We start from the raw sequence: 22,364 nt of genomic DNA on the forward strand, positions 1-22,364 counted from the left end.
GGAAGAGGACAGAAGACAAAAATGACACACACAATGGGGCACACATCTAGGCCTATGTGGTGTGTGTGTGTGTAGCCCTAGTACTGTATTATCTGAAGAGTGTCTCCTAGTCTTCCTGCCTCTCTTTCCTGTTCTCTCCCTCTGTCTCTTTTATATTTTTTATTTATCTATCTATTTATTTATTCATCTATCGGTTTTTTTATTTGTTTGTTTATTTCCTTCTCCGTCCCCTCCACACGTTTAGAACGTCTTCCCTTCTCCTCCCTCCCTCTCTGATTCTGTGATGACGCCTCAGAGATCCCCCATCCCCTGCAGTGAAGAACATGGAGGTACACACCTTCTCTCTCTCTCTCTCTTACATCCATCTCTCCTCTCTTTCCTGTAGTTTCCATCTTTCTCTGTTTTCCACCAAGATACTCTTCACCCCCTTCCCTATCTTTCCCTCTCTCTATTTCCCTTCCTTCTCTCTCTTTCTTCTTCCATCTCTCTCTCTTGTGGTTGGACTCCCAGTAGCCTTGCCTGATACCAGCAGATGGATGATGATGGTGTTGATTTATTCCTGTCTCAGGCCTTCCCCTTAACTCCCTGTCTTGCATTCACCACATTTCCCCTATTAGTCTCTCTTTCTCTCTCTCTCTCTCACGGTGCGACAACGGTGTTCATTTCCCCTCTTACCTCTTCACCCCCTTCACGCAAACACGCACACAAACACACACACACACACACACACACACACACACACACACACACACACACACACACACACACACACACACACACACACACACACTAAGATGATACTTTGTAAAACAGACATGAAGTCCCATTCAGAAACTGCATTTGGAACAGATCTTTCATTAACATCATTTGAATTCAATGCTTTTATCCAAAGCAACTTATAAGTGAGGTGCAGCACATGAAGAAATAGCAGAGGGTGAAACAAAATCAGTGATATCAATATGACTTGGCTTTGATTTGGCCCAAATCCAGCCCTGCTGTAGCCCTATTTTGGCACTAATTTAGCTTGGGTCTGGCCCTTGTTTAACCCAGGTCTTTTCAGGATCCAGTCAATTTAATGTGCTTTATTGACATGAGTGTCCAGTTTACACTATTATCATCGCATTGCTCAAAAGAAAAGTAACAGTTAACAGAAATTAATAGGCTTAATAAAGAATGAACTAAATGGACCAAAGGCCAAAACAAACAAAAGCATCTGTTCCAGAATCAGTGTCTGTGTGGGACTCTCTAGGGGGCCCATGGGGGGTCTGATCCCTGTCACAGCAGACCAGTGCTGCTCTCTGCATGGCCGAACACGCCTCAGTCCTGTGGCTGCTAGTCAGTCCTGCAGGTGGTTCTCACAGAGGGCTTGGGGCAACCACCTGCCCGTGCGGCCCAGCTGCCAGAGCTCCACATCGGTGGTGCCATGCTCAAACAGTTTGGGCCATTTCTTACATGTGAAAAAAGCCAACCTTTAATTTGTATGACATGGAGCTATTTTGCTCAGTGCTTTGAATCCAAATGTTATTTATTTATATGAGTTGAAAATATTATATTTAAAATATGTATTTGCCTATTAAATAATTGGCTATACTTATATATTTAGCTGAAATATACACAGTACACAATAGTACACACTGTATCTAAGGTCATTAGCTTGGCCATGATCTTCTGTATACCTGTTGTATAAAGGGGCTATCAGCAAGTCGGCTGTTGTCACCTGAGCAAACATGAATTTGGATGGTTCACAGCTGACATGTCACCTAGACTGCCCCTCATTGGCTGGATCCCGTCCATTCATCATCTCATATCCCCATCTCTTGCCCTGAGAGCAGGAGTTTGGACCAATCAAAAAAGGCAATATTCCTCCTGTTCAAAGCACAGCCATTTGTATCTTTCTATGAATGTACTGTACGTAGAGAGCGATATAATCTCCTACAAGAACTCTTTCAAAAGTATTATGCATCCTGGGGGTTGTATACGTAGGAAGTGTGTATGTCTTTTTATAGCCCGAGCTCTCGGACATGTGGCTGTGAACGTTTGATTGACAGCTAAGGGGACTGAAATCTGGACACAGACACTTTCTCCTGGCCTGTTGATATCAGTTCGTAGTTGCAACATGGCCAGAATGTAGTCTAGTGATCTGAACAGGATTCACTTTGATATTATGAACATATTATGCCTGTTAAGCAAATAAATAACTCATTAAAACTTGTTGACTTTTGTGTTAGTGTCAATGTTATTATCTGTGTTGGACCATACGTACATCAAGCCTTGTCAAAATTGTTCTGAGTGGTATGTGTGTGTGTGTGTGTGTGTCTATCAACACTGTGCGTGACATAGAGTACATCTGGCAGGGCAGACATGCTGAAACATGACGCAACACACACAGACCCAAACACACACAGCATATAGTTTGTGTGTGTGTCAGTCTGTGCCTTTGTGTGTGTAGCTGAATAAGGGCACGTGTGTGTGTGTGTGTGTGTGTGCTTGCTGTCACCACTGTTCTGCCTCAGTGCTTGCTGTTCAAGGGGAGCTTGTGAAGGACACAAGAAAGGTTTGATGAGAAACAAGGTAAACCCAGAGGATGCCAATAAAACAAGAAGAAGGTAAAATATTGATGCGTGTGTGTGTATTGTGTACTTGTGTGCCTACGTGGGGGAGAGAGGAAGTGGGTGCTGTGTGTGTATCTGAATGTGTATGTGTGTGTGTGGAGCAAAAAGGAGCAAAAGTCAGAGAGAGACTTTTATTGTACTCTAAAAGATCAGCACCTGGGGGCAAGATTGTCCCTTTGAAATGTATCTCGTAGTTATCCTTGAAAAACCTCTAATTCACATTAGGCCAGTTGGAGATATTTTGCTCATTTTTGCTTCTAAATTGGAAAGAAGAAAATCGATGGGATGTGGTCTATCCCATGTGGAGCCATGGTCAATAGTCCACTGGTGTGTGTGTGTGTGTGTTCCACAGCAGGATAATGACGCTAAAGAGTCCCTCGAGTGGCACAGAGAAGCGCTGCAGTCTGTGCACGAGACGGACAATAAACATAACGTCCATCCATACATAGTTCATCCTTTATTACCATCTGTCATTGGTAATCAAATGACATGAGATAAAGAGCAGACAAGGGTATTTATGGGTTGATGAAGAGAATTTGCCCCAGGAAGTGGAGCTGGGGGTGGCAGGAGTGACTGGGCCTTTAATCTGGGCAGGTTTTGGGTGTGACCTGCTTGTGTTCGAGAGGCACCATATCAGGTGGCTCCGTCTGTGAGAGTAAGAGGTTTTAGGAACGATGCCTTCAAAGGCATCTAAAGGGAATGTTCTACATCAAAGACAACACTGAAAGAATGGCAAATGAAGGTGGACAAAATATATATCTGTTGCCAAAAATATGATTTCCGTAAACAGTGAAACGCTAATGTTAAAGTGCCTTTACAACTATCCATTTTGCTGAACTCTAATCCATTTTCAAGCATGATTTCAAATATGATGGCAAATCTGGATGCACAGGAGACGAGAAAGGATGGTGTATGTTTGTGTGTGTGTGTGTGTGTGTGTGTGTGTGTGTTCATATGCATGTGTGTGTGTTGTGTTTGTGCACACACTGATAGCCCTGACCCAAATACAGCAGATATTCATGGCCATTTTCAACTGTTACACAGACAATACAAGAGTTCCCTGATTCAAATATTCTACTCTCTCTCTCTCTCTCTCTTTCCTCTCATTCTCCCCTTTAACATTCTCTCTCTCTCTCTCCTTTCACTTTCTCTCTCTCTCTTTGTATTTCTGTCTCTCTCTCTCTCTCTGTCTGAGTACACACAAACAAAGGAGAGAGAAACAATGTAAAGTAAACTGTTCCATTTCAGTGGTCCTGTTGTCCGTTTTTATAGAAGCACTTGACTAGTGTGCCATGTCCCAGATGCTGAGGAAACAGTGCGTGTGCGCGCACACACACACACACACTTCAGCACTCTTTGTAATTATCTGTGTGCATTATATAGTGTTTGTATGTGTCTTGGTGTGTGTATATTCCTGTATTTGTGTATGTGCCTTTGTGTAAATTGGTTTGTGTGTGTGTGTGTGTGTGTTAATGTGTGTGTGTGTGTGTGTGTCTGTGTGTGTGTGTGTGTGTGTGAGTGCGCGTGTGTGTCTGCGTGAAAAATTATTGGTAATGCAAAGCTCCCTGGGGCCTCACCACACTCATATGGAGCAGGTTATATAAGATATCAGGGGTCAAGGCCACACACACACACACACACACACACACACACGCACAAGCACACACCATCTACAGACACGCACACATATACTCACACACACACGTATGGACACTCACCGTGTTAAATTGATGTTTCCTTTGGAGCTGAGGAAGCTGTGGCCTCATTTTAGAGATGCGCACACAAGTGACATAAACCTGGGAAACAGCCCATACAGAAAACCCCCCCATCTGGTTTCTCAATGCAATAGAACCCACACACACACACACACCCAGCCCCAACCCAGGCCCGTCTGGTCCCTCAGCCTTTTCTATTCAGCTTTGCACATTCAGTCCTCATAAGTGTGTATCAGGCAAATGAAGGTTCCTACTTTACACAGAAGACAACTCTCAGAGCAAAAGAAAGAAAGGAAGCAAAGAAAAAGCCAAGCAAAGAAAACCGTCTGTAATGCTGTGTGTGTGTGTGTGTGTGTTGTGTGTGTGTGTGTGTGTGTGTGTGTGTGTGTGTGTGTGTGTGTGTGTGTGTGTGTGTGTGTGTGTGTGTGTGCGTGCATGCGCGTGTGCAATGTCTGCTCACCATGCAGAATGCAGTGCTGTATTCTCCCGTCTCCTCTCCTGTGAGGTGCAGCTTAGGGGGAGGGCACAGGGGTCTAAAAGGGCTTTTCAGGAAAGACCTTTGCTGTGCATAAACAGACTCAAAGAGCAACTCTACCATCCAGACGAGATACGGCCACCAGTAAGGCCCGCTACACAGGGCTCCGTTTTAGCGTGACAGACATCATAAAGTGGCAGTAGAAAGGCTACAGCTGTCGAGCGGTTAGCTGCTTATGCAGAAGCCTCACTGCAATGTCTGGCATACTGAGCTGGTGGAAACTAAATGACTTGGCAGCAGGGTTCTCTGAGTATTTGACTTGCAGAATGCTCAATCACTGGAGAAAGAGAAAAAAACCTCTTTCTGTCAATCTGAAGCTGTCTGGCTTACGTAATGTGATTTTATGTTTTCTGAAGAAGGCACTAGGCATTGAAAAGAGACTTGTATACTCAGGGACTTTGCTTTGTCTGTTGAGTCCATTTTACTGTATGAATTTAAGTGAATGACTACTCGAAAATGTTTAATTTGGATGAAACACTGATATATTCAGGTTTTTATATCAAATAAAATGAAACACTGAAATAGGCTAGGTTCTACTGAGTTTGATGTCCCACTGCTGTTAAATAATACAAATAAATCAGCGACTCCGTGATTTGCGTTGTATAATGTCATTTCCCGCACAAAATTTCGCCGGTGTTATAGACTCATTAGGTGCTTGCCTCGTGAAGGCGTACGGCTTAATGACGTGTCATATATTACAGCAGCACCAGTCTCCACAGGGTTCAGGAAATGAGATATGTGTGTGTGTGCGCGTGTGTGGTGTGGGAGTGTGTACGTGTTCGTGCATGCATGCATGTGTGTATGTGTGTGTGTGTATGTGCTCGTGCATGTATGTATGTGTGTGTGTGTGTGTGTGTGTATGTGTGTTTGTATGTGTATATGTGCGTGTGTGTGCATGTTTGTGTGTATGTATGTCTACTGTATGTGCGTGTGTATGTGTGTGCGTGATGTGTAAGAGTATGTGTGTGTGTGTGTGTGAGAGAGAGAGAGAGAGAGAGAGAGAGAGGAAGTGAGTAGCTGGAACTCACTGGAGAGCACCTCAGCTGTGCAGCTTGTGTTGTACACTACATACCTCATGAGCCCCATTGCTGCAGTGAGCCCATGGCCATCAGGAGCCACAGCACTTACCTGAGGTCACTCCACTGCCATACAGCACCAAAATACTACACACACGCACACACACGCACACACACACACACACACACACACACACACACACACACACACACACACACACACACACGCACACACACACACACACACACACACACACACACACACACACACACACACACACACACACACACACACACACACACACACATACACACACTGCTGCTTTTTAAAACATGTTTCAGTCAAATTATTTTGTGTGTAGTTGCCAGTACGGTTCTCTCCCGTTCTTGGTCTGCACTCACACTGCACACTATCAAACTGTACCCAGGCAAGGTTGAGCTACTGTGCTCCAGAATCTTTGCATAGGCGCGAACATAAGCCCAACCTTACCATGCACGAGTCCACCTCCTCAAGTGGACCCGGGCATGGATAAGGGCACGGTACGGAGCAATTATACTGGTCAAACCAACTGGACTTTGTGGGGTCAAACGTCCTCTGGTACAGTACGGATGGGATAGTGTGAGTACGCCTTTAAGATTAAAGAGAGACATCTTAGCAGGACATGCTTAACTTAGCACCACTATATTCTTCCTATCCTGACTATCCCTTTTCTCCCTCGACTTCACTTGAACTGTTTCTCTCTCTCTCTCTCTATTCAGACAGGACCGTGAAGAGTGACAAGAAATAAGTGGGAGAGAGAGATGGGGTGGGAGTGGGAAATGACTGCAGGTCGGTTTCAAACCTGGGTCCCCGTTGTCACTCGTACTCGTACATGGGATGGGCGGCACTGTAGCCAATTGTGCCACAGTGCCCCCCTGTTTCTCTGTTCTATGTGAGTAGTACTTATACTCACACAGCAGCACTTACACTATCTTAGTGGTACTGTACCTTGATTTTTGTAAGTTGCTTTGGATAAAAGCTTCAGCTAAATGACTAAATGTAAATGTAAATCTTTCAAATGTTGTCCCATTCTTCAATCTGTTCATTTGAACTGAAGTGAAGTGTAGTCAAGTGAACTGACTGAGTTTCAGTTTAACTGTCATTGAGACAAGGCCTAATGGCCAACACAATCATCTTCTGTCCTTTGAACAAAGGCCGCTCTGAAGAAGAATTTAATGTCTTTTTTGCAGTCAATTGCAGATACCGAGATATTAAACGCTCAATTTTGTTATCAGGCTGTGTGTGGGTGTTGTGCAGGTGAAATGTCCATCAAAATGAATTTGGTCATACAATAGACATCAGGTCTATTTTAGAAACAGCTTGGTCCTCAGTAATACACAGTATGACCTCATATCACTCCCATCACCTGAAGTCACCCAACATCTCTTAGTCCAGCCAGTCTTCAAACAACACCAGTAGAGTATACAAGCAGACCTATGGCAAATAGCTAATCAGAAAGCAAAACAAAAGAAAATGAAAGCAAGCAACACCCTTTGAACAATACACCACTATGAAAAAAACAAATAGACCATGTTTGCACTCTCATTTCCTCCACTAGACTTATAAAGTATTTATGACTTGTAACATGGCCTTTGTGTTTAATGTCTTCTCATTTTTTTTGTGTGTGCATCAAGTTTACACATACAAACAACACCTACGCTACTCCTGGCTAAACATACTGTAGCAGTGCCTCTGAAGGACGGCCCAGTGATTCCTCACATGGACTTCTCTTGTTCAAATAGCTAACTGGATGAGGGTCGGGCAAAGGCCTCAATATTTAGTGAATTAGACTTTTAATTTCTAAATTAAACTTTTGTCCATGAGATATCAGTAGATTATATTTAATTTAGTTTTAATGGCCAAGAGCTACACAGTTAAACTTTTTTTTTTAGACTAAATCTACAGCATATAGTTTGGAAAAGGGGGGAAGAATTGGTTGCAGTGCTTCACCCATCTATAGTTTTCAAAAACATCAGGTTCTATTCATATAAGTGTTGAACAAAGAAAATCATGGGTGCAAAATATATAAGTTTTAAATTGTAAATCTGCATGTGAAATATGAAATAGCACCTATCACAACTCCAAATGCCCATTTTAGTTTGTCACATTCTTTAAGGTCAGAGCGCCCTCTGCTGCCATGACATTGTAATGTTTAGGTTATAACATCACTTTTCAACAACTTTAATGCTGACTTCAAGATTTTACAATCACTTTATGTGTGGGCTAGATGGCGTAAAACACTCTGATAATAAGCAATAACTGTCATCTCGACACTAAAATAAAACTTCAACTATTTAAGTATATTCAATTGTTGTTTAACATATGCAATTCAACAAACTTAAGTGAATAATAGTCACAAGCAATGCTTTGATTAGTGGAATGAAATGGCATAATTCTATCTGGGGGCGAACTGTAGGGAATTTCTGCTAAATGTCGACAGTGTTGCAGCTTTTTTCTCTATAGATCTCTTTCAAATATCCAAATTAAACTAACCCAACATCTGGGCCTAGTGGTCTAAACTAGTGATATCCAGTTCCTACAATAAAAATGTTATTTGAACATTAGGATTGCAGGAATTGACTAGGCTTAGGGAACACATCAATATTCAACATGGAACCTAAAACATTATTAAATATTCAAAATACTGCAGCTTCAGAAATAATAATAATAATAAGTTTATTTTATATAGCGCCTTTCTCAAACCCAAGGTCGCTTTACATAGTAGGAAGGCAGGGAAACACAAAATCAAACAAACAAACAATACAACAGAGACAAAGGCAGGAAAACACAATAACAAACAAACAAAACAATACAACAAAGACAAGTTATCTGTATGGAACTATGTGTTGGGTGTGGAGGAGAAGTGATCATCAAACAGAAAGGTCTTGAGGTGTGCTTTGAAGAAAGGAAGAGAAGGACAGGCACGAAGGGGTTGGGGGAGGGAGTTCCAGAGTTTGGGGGCCAAGGCATTGAAGGACCTGCCACCCAGGGTGGAGAGTCTGGAGTGGGGGATAGCCAAGAGGTTTTGGTCAGAGGATCTGAGTGAGCAGGAAGGAGTGTAAAGGGTCAGGAGGTCGCAGATGTAGGGGGGAGCAAGGTTGTGGAGGGCTTTGAAGGTGAGTAGTAGTACTTTGTATTTGATCCGGGACGGAACTGGTAGCCAATGGAGTTGATGGAGAATGGGGGTGATGTGTGCTGATCGTCTGGTATGGGTGAGGAGCCTAGCTGCAGAGTTTTGAATATATTGTAGTCTTTGAAGGGTTTTAGTGGGGAGACCAAGGAAAAGTGAGTTACAGTAATCTAAACGGGACATAATGAAAGAGTGAACCAAAGTCTGTGCAGCAGAGAGGAAGGGTCGGAGGCGTGCAATGTTACGGAGGTGAAAAAAAGCAATCTTAGTGAGTGATTTGATATGAGGATCAAAGCTAAGGGTGGAGTCAAGCTGAATGGCAAGGTTTTTAACAACAGGGGTGGAGTGGACAGATGAGCCATCAATGTTGAGAGTGAGATGGGGAGATTTGGTGAGGATGCTTTTAGGGCCAATTAGCAGAATTTCGGTTTTGTCTGTGTTGAGCTTGAGAAAATTGTTTTGCATCCATAATTTTAAGTCAGAGAGGCATTCAGTGAGGGAGCATGGTGGGGGGTCAGAGGGAGAGGGAGTGGTAAGATAGAGTTGGATGTCATCTGCATAGCAGTGGAAGTTGAGACCGTGGCTGCGAATAATCTGGCCAAGAGGGAGGAGGCATATGAGAAAGAGGAGAGGCCCAAGTACAGAACCCTGGGGGTCACCACGAGTGACAGGGGACTTGGGGGACTGATGTGGACCAAGTGTTACAAACTGCTTTCTGTTGGTGAGGTATGACTGAAACAATTGAGGGCTGTGCCAGAAACACCAATAGCAGACAGACGGGAGATTAGAACATTGTGGTTGATGGTATCGAAAGGAGCACTAAGGTCAAGGAGAATGAGAATGTTAAGTGAACCAGAGTCAGCAGACCGGGAGGAGGTTGTTAACTATGCATTAGAAGGGCAGTCTCTGTACTGTGACATGGCGGAAGCCAGATTGAAAGGGCTCATACAGGTCGTGGTGGTTAAGAAAGGTGTGTAGTTGTGAGGCCACCACTCTTTCCAGTACCTTGGCCAGGAAGGGGAGGTTGGAGATAGGGCGGTAGTTTATTAGTGATGTGGGGTCGGAGTCAGGTTTTTTGAGAATGGGTGGAACTGCAGCAGTCTTTAGGGCAGCAGGCACCACACCAGAGTTGAGGCAGGTGTTAACAATCAATGTAATGGGTTCAGACAGGGATGTGGAGTAGGCTTTAAGTAGAGGGGTGGGGGCAGGGTCAAGCTGACACGATGAGGAGTTGGACTTAGTAATGATGCCAGTGATGGTGAGGGAGTCAGTAGCGGTGAAATGATAGAGCTGAGGTGAAATGTTGCTGTTGTCCAGCTAGATAACAGCTCCATATTTGCATTTAGTCAGTTATCTTTCAAAAATGTGCTGAGAATTCATAGCACTCTGATCTGGACTTTCACAATAGGCTAGGCTGGGTGAACCCAGCCTATCTTTTTCTTAAAAGATAGAGCTTGGTCTGGTGAAAGCACAAAGCCAAAACCTATTCAAATGACAATACAGCAATGTATACAAATTCTGGTATAGAACATTTAAGTTTATTTAAGTTTAATTAAAAATACTTAAGTTTAATTAAAAATAAATGCCAAAATGTTTAACTAGCCTATCTATCTATAGGAAACAAATGATGTGAATAATGTCAAATTATGGCCTATTTTCACAGCAATAACACAGGCATATTTCTATTTAATTCATTATCCTTGCATGGCATAATGGAGCCAATTCAGCAAGTTTCTAATAATTAATTAATTAATTAATTTCATTGCAATAACGGACAATTTAATGTACCAGCATTTAGAAGGAAATCCATCAATTCACCATAGGACGGCAAAGGCCTCCCGACTTTATTGAGAAGGCTGTGCGTCTGACGTGGCACTGGGCCGGAAGTCGCTGTTTGTGTTTTGCATTGGCCGTAATCTCTATGGTGTTTTGGTTCCGAAGAGGAAGTTGCGAGAGAAAAGAAAGGAGGAGAGGAGACGTGATCGGGGTTGTTGAGATAATTTCTCGGTCCAGCAAAACGAAATTAAACAGTTGACGATAATTAACGGGCCATATCGTTGGAGAACAGTATATAGTGGAATCATCAGCTGACTCCCAGGTAAAACGAACGATCTGTTCGGGGAAGCTATGTTACAGTAGCTGCGTTCTTGCTAGGTACAGCTACGCTTGATGGCTAGCTAGCATAATAAGATGACAATAATGAAACAGGCCCTAGCCTGAATTCGGTAACTGTTAACATCCTGTATTTGTTTTGACAGCTGATTGTGTTGGGGACCGTAATATGACTGTTTAGCCATAGTGATTTGTGCAGTTAATTTTTTGTAACACAGATACAAGTGTGTTGTCCAATGTTTTGCTAACTAGCAATGTAGGTTAATTGGTATATTTACTTATTAGCTATCCTAGCTAGCTAGTAAACATGCTAAGCTATCTAGCTAGCTGGGTAACTATGCTGTCTGTGAGCTAGAAGCCACTGTCGCAGTTTAAAGCTGCATTTTAGCTCCTCAGCAACACGAGAATCAGCTGTCATCGTTGTATGACTTGATGTCAAACTACCAACGGTAGCGTTTGGGCTTGTCCTGCCACGGTGGCATTTGGAGTAAACAAGCAAGCAACTAAGCTAACCCAAATCAACTCCTGTGTGTTTAAATATGGCGGCCCTCTTAAGAATTTTAGCTACGAATACAAAATCAGATGCGGAATTTGAGGAACGGGTGACAGTGAGAGCTTGCAAATGATGTAGCTGCTTGATTAGGAGTGGTGCTTATTGGGTTTCTAGCCTCTCACAATGTATCAGGTCAATACATCGCTGACGTTAATTTGATAGCTGCCTTGCTATCTATGTATGTTCAACAATCAGCTTGTTTGCCACAGCTAGCTAACAAGTTGACAGACAACAAGTTAACGTTAGCTAACGGTACTGACATAGATTTGCATTTGTTGTAGTCGGATGTATTAGGATAGCAGGTCTGGAAAATATCAACTTGCACAAAATCCGCTTAATGATACAAATATAAATCTGCTTAGGCATGCCTAATTTCTTAGATATGCCTGCCCCTGTCGCGCTATGCTCAGGTATCAACATTTTAAAGCTTTGGAATACGTCCGTGGAAACCAACCCGAGGCCACACTTGGTATCATTAAAATGCATAGCGCAAGTAACAGTGTGCCACTAATAGGGAAATGATCAAGTTGCCAATTTAGACAAGTTAACAATAGTTACATTGTATCCTGTTGGTTCCTGCTATTGTGCATTCTATTTTGTCTCGAAGAAATGTAAGCTATGGTATTTATGTTGTGGTGGGCGTCAAATATTAGCACTATACCTAGCTTTCGACTTTACATTTTGTGGGCAATATTTACAAACGAAATACACTGTAAATGGCCGGACAATTGTGATGCTACGTATTTGTATGTTCTTGTTAGCTAGTCAGGTGTGCCGTTGCATGTTTGTTAAACCTGTAGCCGACTGCGCAGCATTTCTAACGTCACTTGCAAGACATGCAGCATATGTCTAGGAGAGGAGGGTCAGCGCACTTCGATTCTCGTGTAAACACTGATATTGGTGTTCGGCCTTAACGATGTCTCATGACACATATTAGGTTGCTAACATTGGTGCATTTGTTTTCCCTCTGTTGCAGAGCTTAGTTGCTATCGTCTTTTTAAAGCTTAGCTTATGAACTCCTGGGTTGTTTTAGGAAGTGACATTACCCTCAGTTTACCCCTTGATGTTTATTTTGACAACTCTGCTGACATTCTGATTGCTGTCCAACCCAGAGTACTCTCCGTAGTCTCTGTTGTTTGTTTGCCAGTGGACCAGCCTTTCCTGATTAAACTAAAACGGTAATTCAGTGGGCAGAATGCCTTGCAGTTTGAGCCAGAGAGGAGGCATCCTGATTTTTCACTGGTTCAGCTCCTGCAAAGTTGATGTTATCTCAATGCAAAGTGCTAGTGTGGTTTTTTAGTACACCCTTACTGTAGGTTCTAGATTCTTCCATTATGAAGTCAAACTCGCTTTAGCTCTGTTATCTAGATTCAGGCCATAAGTACTTCCACATCATCCTGTTTGATTGCATGTGTACTTTACAGAGTCGTCTTTTGGGATTTGAAGTACGGATTGTTCTTGAATCCATTCAGGGAGAGTGGTTGTTTAGTACTAACCATTGTGCTGTGTTTATTTACCGTATGTAGCACATTCTTATATGCACAGAGTGCAACCCAAAGCGCTCCACACACAAACATTAAGACATAAACAGACAAATTAAAAAATAATTGTGTGTGTGTGTGTGTGTGTGTGTGTGTGTGTGTGTGTGTGTGTGTGTGTGTGTGTGTTTGGGCCCGGCAGCCGGCAAACCACGGGACAGTGCAGCGTGTGTGTGAGTGAGTGACACGGAGTGGGGTGATTGACACAGGTCATGGCCAATCGGGGAGGAGCAACACGCCCCAATGGGCCCAACGCCGGCAACAAGATCTGCCAGTTCAAGCTGGTGCTACTGGGGGAGTCTGCCGTGGGCAAGTCCAGTCTGGTCCTGCGCTTTGTCAAAGGCCAGTTCCACGAGTTCCAGGAGAGCACAATAGGAGGTTAGTCTTCTGGGGAGGCAGAACATAAACATTGATGCATAGTACACATATAACACACACACACACACACACACACACACACACCGCCCGCCCCCACACACATGTATGTTTTAACACACTGCATGCACACACGCACACGCACACACACACACACGCCCGCCCGCCCCCACACACATGTATGTTTTAACACACTGCATGCACACACGCACACGCACACACACACACACACACACACACACACACACACACACACACACACACACACACACACACACACACACAAAACATCTGTATACTTTAATGCAACAAAATGTGTTTTGCATACTGTGTGTACCCATGCTTACACAAACCCAACAAACACAATCTATAATCTCAACATAGTGTTTGCAGTGTATGCACTTATACACAGACACACATGCATGGAGACGCTCGACAGGCACACTATCATATGAAGTTATACACATCCAAACAAATGCTTGAACATAAACATATGCAAATACATGTTTGCACACACGCATAAATACATATGTGCATGTGGACACATGCATTTTTATTAATTGTTTTATTTAGTTGGATCAATAAGGAAGGCGACATCTGTGATTGAATGGTGGTTATACAGCATGACATTTTGAATACTATGTTTTTCATAACTGTAATTTTTTATTTTGCACATCTAGTAACTCGTGACCGTTGCGTTGGTAATAGATCCACCCACGGCTGTGGTAACCTGTAGCACTCGAGTCAGCATCCAGGCACATGCCTACGGCTGATCCACAACCCAAACCCACTCTTACTTGTGCCATATTGCTTAAATATATGCTTAATCTACATTGTTGATATGTTGGTATAATTATTGATTGTAAGTTGAGCTTTTATATTGAGCTTTTTACTTTTATAGTAAAAATAGCTGTAGACATATGATAATAAGTAAAGGAGCAGGTTCATGTGATGAATTGAGTTGGTATTAAAATAACTGCAACAGTACTCAACAGTACTTAATTTCTGTCATTGCTGACTGTCCCCTGTCCATGCATAGAGAATCTCCACTACGTCATTCTGGCCTCACTGAAAATAATGCCACTTCCTCTAAAAGCCTTTTTTTTGTTTTTGGTAAAAAGCAGGAAGTTCATGTAGCTAAAGTGCTCCTTTAACTCTGAGAAGGCGCTAGACTTATCAGGGTGTTGTTGTCCAGACTTCTCTTAATGATATACCTGTGTGTGTGACACCGACAGAAAGGCAAAGTATGCATGTCATAATTAGGCATTAGGTCAACAGTATTGTGCGTTTGTGTGAATGTAAAGGCATATGCACCCTTGTGCAAATGAATGAAACAAGAGCAGAACAGAAATAATTGATTTCTTGTCCTTTCTCTTAAATCTCTATTGAAGTCCCTCACATGTCTTATGTCTTGCAAGGGTCTTGTTTACTTTACGATTTCGAGAAATGGACCCCTTTTCCTTCTTTATGTTTTGCTGAAACAAACTTCTGGGTGTACATATGTTTAAGTCAGGCTTTTGCAGACTGGATAGAGATTGCTCCATCTTCAGACTTTGAAGGAAGTAAACAGAGCTGAAAAAAATACTCACACACACACGTGCGGGCATGTGCACACACACACACACATGCGCGCACACACGCACTCCCCAAGCTTTGTCCAATCTATAACATACACAATGTTCTATACCCTTGGGTACTGACCTCAGTCCATGGTGTATGGTATTGATCGGTTTATTAGCGATGTGACTCCATCAATAGGCTAATTGGCCCAACCTTTTGTGATTGTATAATCAACACCCCCATATTATGTGAATTTGATTTGTGATTCAGAAATGAAACTGAAACCTCTTTCTTACTCTGCTTGCACCCCTTTGTGTGTGTGTGTGTGTGTGTGTGTGTGTGTGTGTGTGTGTGTGTGTGTGTGTGTGTGTGTGTGTGTGTGTGTGTGTGTGTGTGTCAGCTGCTTTTTTGACCCAAACGGTGTGTCTGGACGACACAACGGTGAAGTTTGAGATCTGGGACACAGCAGGACAAGAGAGATACCACAGCCTGGCTCCCATGTACTACAGAGGAGCCCAGGCTGCCATCGTAGTCTACGACATCACCAACGAGGTACACACACACACACACACACAGGACAGGAGAGATACCACAGCCTGGCTCCAATGTACTACAAAGGAGCACAGGCGGCCATCGTAGTCTACCATTTACCATTGTGTTTCATGACCTCACCCACAAAACTTAGGAACCAGTGTTTGGGCTGGCCATACAGGGGAGACCTACTGGGCAGAGGGGGCACAGCTGACCCACACACTGAAGCTGACACACACTGAAGCTGACACACACTGAAGCCGACCCACACACTGAAGCCGACACGCACACTAAGGCCGACCCACACACTGAAGCTGACACGCACACTAAAGCCGTCCCACACACCAAAGGTGACCCGCACACTAAAGCTGACCCACACACTGAAGCCGACCCACACACTGAAGCTGACACGCACACTAAAGCCGACCCACACACTGAAGCTGACACGCACACTAAAGCCGACCCACACACTGAAGCTGACACGCACACTAAAGCCGACCCACACCGAAGCCGACCCACACACTAAAGCCGACCCACACACTGAAGCCGGCCCACACACTGAAGCTGACACGCACACATTGCACACACTCATGCTAGGGCCTACTTCCGTGTAATTACACCTCAAAGAAAAACTGTGTTAGGAGTTTTTATTTATTAAGTAACAACAAATGATGGAGGGTTTGCAGTTAAATACCCCTAGACCAGGGGTCTAAAACTAAAATGAGCTGGGGGCCACTTCTGCTAACGTCATCTGATTGGAGGGCCACGTCAGTGTTAGAATAATACCAAAAAAGGCTATTTTTGAAAATGCAAGTGCAAGTCTTTTTTATCTCTTTTTAGACACCTGTGCTAGCAACCTTAGCTTATAAATAAAATAATGCTAAAATAAATATTAGTACAAATTATGAAAACAAACAGAAAGCATAAAACAGATTTGTGTGTGTTTCACACCAAATAAAAATATTTTCCTCTCAGAACTTTTTTAAACCTGGCAAACTTTATAGGCGCCAGGGTTAAGAAAAGAACACCATTGGATTTTGACATCAAATTTTCAAAAGGCTTGAAAGTGGTCAGAGATAAAGTCCTACTGTAAATGTAAAAATCTTTGAGTATAAACAAAAGTTCATGAAGGGGGTACATTTACCCATCTAATTTGCCACTGGATGGCAAGCACCTCAAATTGTGCACCTTTCAGTAAATACTGGATGTTGAACATATTTGAGCAGGTCTTTTTTGTCATATTACCCACATAACAAATTAACAGGAAAACAGTAGGCCTAAGATGTAAACCAACAATAGTAAACTATTACTAGCCTATAACCACAAACCGTTATTATAGGCCTACAATAAAGCAGCCTGGTCAAATCAGTTCCTATCGTGGATGACTTTGTAGTTTTTCAGAGCCCTATTTTTACTACCCCTACTGTCTGTACCACGTCCATTATGGACACTATCATCACAATTACCACTGCCACCTCCAGCTATGTTGGGCAGAGGGTCGAAATAAGCATGTATGCTTAGTGGACACCGTCGTATACACACAAAGACGCACCTCCTTTCACAGATGCACCGTCACTATCACTGTCAATAGACGATCGATCATAATCTCCAAAAGGCATATTCTCCTTCAGAATTAGAATAGGTGAATAACATAATCTACCCAAGACTTCATCACGCGTGAACGTTTTTTCAACATTTGGAGTAGGCCTATTTCTCCATTTCTGTTTCAATTTGTGCAAAACTATGGCCTGCATCGCTTCCGCGTCATTACAAACAAATGCGTCGCCGTGTTTCGTGTTTCTGCGTGTATTCCTGAAACGTTGTGCAGCGAATTTGGGCTTGAATCGAATCTTTGGATGTCTAGCAACTAGTGGAGGAGAGTACAATTTGTCACCCTACTTAGATCTATCGTCTATTTTAATCAGTGTTGTTTGTAAGCAATTAAAATTGTCTTGCCCTAGACAATTACCCCCTCCTCTGCGCCGTAACACACACACACACACACACACACACACACACACACACACACACACACACACACACTCTCTTTGTAGAAGTTAAGGCTAACATTGAGGCCCACTCTTCTGCACACGCCACGTAGACCCAGATAACAGGCAGTGTTGGGAAATCTCTGTCTGGTGGGTGCTCAGCCACACCAGATCTAGACCTGTGCCACATTCATTGCTAGTGCTGTGTTCCAGACAGACACCTCAAAAATCAATATTTTCCAACCTCCTACAAGAAAAAAGTATAATCGAACACCACTCAGAGTCTGAGTGCCTACTTGTAAAACTCTGGTCAAATCCATCAACCCCTACTTTAGAGTTAAAATAGGGAAATTCCAGGATGGCAGGATTCAAGTTCTGAGTTAGAATGAGTCTGGGCGGTGGTAGCGCAGTGGCTAAGAATCTGGGCTAGCATGCAGTGACCAGACAAGTTGGGGGTTTAAGTCCGGCCCCCCACCGTGCAAGGTGCTGAACCCTGAGTTGCTCTAGGGAGACTGACCTTATAATAATTTACATAAGTCGCTTAGGAGAAAAGCATCAGTCAAAGGAATCAGTAGAAGTCTAGAACACACTAGTCTTGTCTGGTCCAGATCTTGGGTCGGGGCAGCCGTGGCCTACTGGTTAGCGCTTCAGACTTGCAACTGGAGGGTTGCCGGTTCTAACCCCGACCAGTTGGCACGGCTGAAGTGCCCTTGAGCAAGGCACCTAACCCTTCACTGGTCCCCGAGTGTTGTTGCAGGCAGCTCACTGTGCCGGGAGTAGTGTGTGCTTCACCTCACTGTGTGTTTCACTAATTCACAGATTGGGATAAATGCAGAGACCAAATTTCCCTTACGGGATCAAAAGAGTATATATACTATACTTACTAGATCTGGGGCAGACCCGGGGCAGGTGTGGTGGAGTGCTAGCAGTGCTTCTGTGGCTTACCAGTTAGAGCAGAGGTTTTCAAATTCTGAATTCAATTGTGAACTAGTATTAATGTATTATAATATAATATTCAGTAGTCATATTTGAATGCTTAGCTTGAATGATGTTTTTCTCCTATCATCCTGTTTTTAAAGCAGGCCTACCTGCGGGCATGTAATTGGGCTACGGGGTTTCTAGGAATAGCATGTCTGAACGGGCACTGCACTACTAGTGAATTAAAACAACATCAGATCCAGCGGACCGAGACAGGACAAGTAATGTGGAACCAAATGCGATAATAATATTTTAACGTTACCATTTTGCCAGGGTGATTGGGTCAGGTGGGGCTTGAAAATTCCCCACATCCAAAGTGGGGAATGACAGAAAAATTTTGAGAACCACTGATCTATTCTATGCTGGAAGGCCCTTTGAATAAAACTCCACTCTTAGGGCGGGATCAGACAGGTCATTGTTGATGCTGTGAGAGGCATCTCTTTTCTATTATTTGTCTTTATTGGCAGGAAGTGTTTTGCGCACTGCTCAAAGGAGAATTCTGGCTATTTTTCACATAGATCTCGGTTTCTCCAGGTCACCGAATATTGCCGGTACAAAAAAAAGAAAGAGTAATCATAATCACGACCCCAGAGTGTAGCACTGTAGCTGTCTGGCTGCTCTAGCTGTTGGTTGCAGCAACAAGCTAGATAGCACAGATTTTTATTTATTTTTATTCTTTTAACCAGCAGTACTTAGTGACCTCGAGAAAAAGAGATCTACCACTATGTGAAAAATGGCCTGAATTCTCCTTTAAGTATAAGTATATATACTCTTTTGATCCCGTGAGGGAAATTTGGTCTCTGCATTTATCCCAATCCGTGAATTAGTGAAACACACTCAGTACACAGTGAACACACAGTGAGGTGAAGTACACACTAATCCCGGCGCAGTGAGCTGCCTGCAACAACAGCGGCGCTCGGGGAGCAGTTGAGCGGTTACAAGTCCGAAGCGCTAACCAGTAGGCCACAGCTGCCCCAAGTGCACTGGACGCCTCACATTTTTGCAGAGGTGCCCCGAGGTCCTCAATTGAAACAACTCCAGGCGGAAAAGCGTCCTGACATCAAACATAATGCACCTCACGTTTTACTAAAAGCAAACTGCCCCCTGTGTGATCGCTTATTCTACTTGCAAGTGTCTGTGAACCTGACTGTGTGCATGTTTGTTTGTGTGTGTCTGACTGTGTGCGTGTTTGTGTATGTGTGTTTTCTGACTCTGTAGTTGTGTTTGTGTGTGTGTCTTAGGAGTCTTTTGCTCGAGCGAAGAACTGGGTGAAGGAGCTTCAGAGACAGGCCAGTCCCAACATAGTCATCGCACTGTCTGGTAACAAGGCTGACCTTGCCAACAAGAGAGCTGTCGACTTCCAGGTGTGTGTGTGTGTGTGTGTGTGTGTGTCTGTCTGTCTGTCTGTCTGTCTGTCTTTGTTCTTATGCACATTATATTAACAAAGCAAAGTTAAGGTTACAAAACGTGTGTGTGTGTTGGCTTTGCCTTGTGAGTTTTGTCTTAAAGTCTTTGTGTATGGATTCTGTTGAAGTCTTTGTGTATGGATTCTGTTAAAGTCTTTGTGTATGGATTTTGTTAAAGTCTTTGTGTATGGCTTCTGTTAAAGTCTTTGTGTATGGATTCTGTTAAAGTCTTTGTGTATGGATTTTGTTAAAGTCTTTGTGTATGGCTTCTGTTAAAGTCTTTGTGTATGGATTGTGTTGCAGGATGCGCAGTCCTATGCAGATGATAATAGTCTACTCTTCATGGAGACGTCGGCAAAGACATCCATGAACGTGAACGAAATCTTCATGGCAATAGGTTTGTTTTTCTGATCAATTTGTTGTTTGAGCATCAATGGGTTTGAGAGTCAGGTGTAGAAAGTTTTACTTGCATAGGTATGTGTATTTTTTGAGTATATGTGTATGTGAGATTTTATACATATTTTTTTTGCAGCATCCATATGAGTTTTTACGTGTGAAATGTTTCTGAGTTATTTTTCTGCTTCCCGATCTGGACGTTAATGAAATTGAACAGATCTATAATTTCCTCATCTCTCTGTCTCTCTTTCACACACTCACACTCACACACACACACACACACACACACATTCACTCACTTGTGCGCACACACCACACACACTGACTCGCTCACACATATCACACACACTCACTCACACACACACACACACACACACACACACACACACACCCACACACTCCACATCCCACCACAATCTTTATCTCTTGTAGCGAAAAGGTTGCCCAAGAGCGAGCCTCAAGCAGCTGGTCCTAACAGTGGGCGAAGTCGGGGGGTGGACCTGACGGAGACCGCCACCCCCACCAAGGCCCCCTGCTGCAGTAACTAAGGCAACGCCCTGTTCCAGCGCTGTGATTCGTCAGTCACTATTGAGACGCCCCTCCCCCTCCCAAAACTATTTGATCTGCAGTAACACACAAAGCTAAGCTCCACCCCCTTTCGTCTCGTCTCTTCTCTGCAGTTGCTAACACAAAGCCCCGCCCTTCAGACAGGAAGTGACTAATTACAAGCTCCGCCTCCAAAACGGTCTGGTCCAATGGAGCGCCTCTAACTCAGCTGTCACTAATCCCCCCCCCCCACTCTGTGTGTAACCTTGGAAACGAGAGGCGTGGCTTCCTTTGCCCTGCCCCTCCAGCACAGCTAAAGACTTTAGAAAAACATTTCTAATGAAGTCTTCTTCTTTTTCTGACTCATTTTTTTTTATTTCATTTGATTTGCTTTTTTGTCTTTTTTATTTCCTTTCTCATCTTGTTTTAAATGTACTTAACAGAATTATGAATGCATGCATCACTACAAGGCCTAACATAAACAAAAATAACAACAAAAAAAAACAAAACAAACAACACAGTGCAAGAATTTGTGCTGTTCCATGAAGCTATAAACAGGAGTTTGGTCAACACACTAGCACATGCACGCAGGCACACACACACTGACACTTACCTGAAAACACACGCTAGTCCATACAGTGGCACGGCCTTGTCTACTTCCTGCACACCTGCTGATATTGTGGAGGTGTGCATAAACGCATAGTGTTACACCGTGTGTGTGTGTCTGTGTCTGTGTGTCTGTGTGTGTATGTCTGTTTGTGTGTGTGTGTGTGTGTGTGTGTGTGTGTGTGTGTGTGTGTGTGTGTGTGTGTGTGTGTGTGTGTGTCTGTTTGTGTGTCTCTGTGTGTGTGTGTGTTTGTGTGTGTGTGTGTGTGTTTGGCTGAGTTTGGCTGACCGGAAACCCTCATAGAGAACAGCACAGAGGTAAAAACTTAAGACACATCGGCACAGGTCACACTTAACCTTTAGTTGGTTGGTTACACACGTTCACTTTTAGAGCCGAAAGTAGAGTTTGTTTTTTCCCCTTTCTCTTCCTTCATGCCCATCTCATAATCTGTCCACACACACACACACAGACACACAAACACACCCATCTGGTCTGTAATTCTGACAGCTGTCTTCTCATGCCTTGCACTAAGTATGCTCATGATTCTGTCCGATGACCGTGTGACATAGAGAAATATATAAATAATTTACTGTAAATAGGGTGATGCAATGTAGTCGACTTTTCATTTCATATTTACACAACTAATGCTTGCTAGGGAGTTGTCTTGGTAATGATAAAAAAAAAAAAAAACTGTACAGTAACCAGTAACCTGCTTTGATATGGGTT

The 22,364-nt window shown here is 43.3% G+C and overlaps 1 protein-coding gene across 1 annotated transcript; it reads left to right on the forward strand.

The window, feature by feature from the left end:
• The first annotated feature begins 10,956 nt into the window (after window positions 1–10,956).
• rab5aa (RAB5A, member RAS oncogene family, a) lies at window positions 10,957–21,274 on the forward strand. Its single transcript, XM_048230094.1, has 6 exons — window positions 10,957–11,146; window positions 13,394–13,629; window positions 15,587–15,738; window positions 19,925–20,047; window positions 20,393–20,486; window positions 20,918–21,274. The coding sequence occupies exons 2-6, from the start codon at window positions 13,464–13,466 to the stop codon at window positions 21,031–21,033; spliced, it is 651 nt and encodes a 216-aa protein (XP_048086051.1). The 5' UTR covers window positions 10,957–11,146; window positions 13,394–13,463; the 3' UTR covers window positions 21,034–21,274.
• Window positions 21,275–22,364: the final 1,090 nt, after the last annotated feature.

Source organism: Alosa alosa, chromosome 20 (genome assembly GCF_017589495.1).
Source record: "Alosa alosa isolate M-15738 ecotype Scorff River chromosome 20, AALO_Geno_1.1, whole genome shotgun sequence".
Lineage (NCBI taxonomy): Eukaryota > Metazoa > Chordata > Actinopteri > Clupeiformes > Clupeidae > Alosa > Alosa alosa.

Coding starts and splice junctions, on each gene's coding strand:
- rab5aa (XM_048230094.1), top strand. CDS start 13,464: ATGGCCAATCGGGGAGGAGCAACACGCCCCAATGGGCCCAACGCCGGC. Junction 20,048..20,392: donor AGAGAGCTGTCGACTTCCAG/GTGTGTGTGTGT, acceptor ATTGTGTTGCAG/GATGCGCAGTCCTATGCAGA. Junction 20,487..20,917: donor CGAAATCTTCATGGCAATAG/GTTTGTTTTTCT, acceptor TATCTCTTGTAG/CGAAAAGGTTGCCCAAGAGC.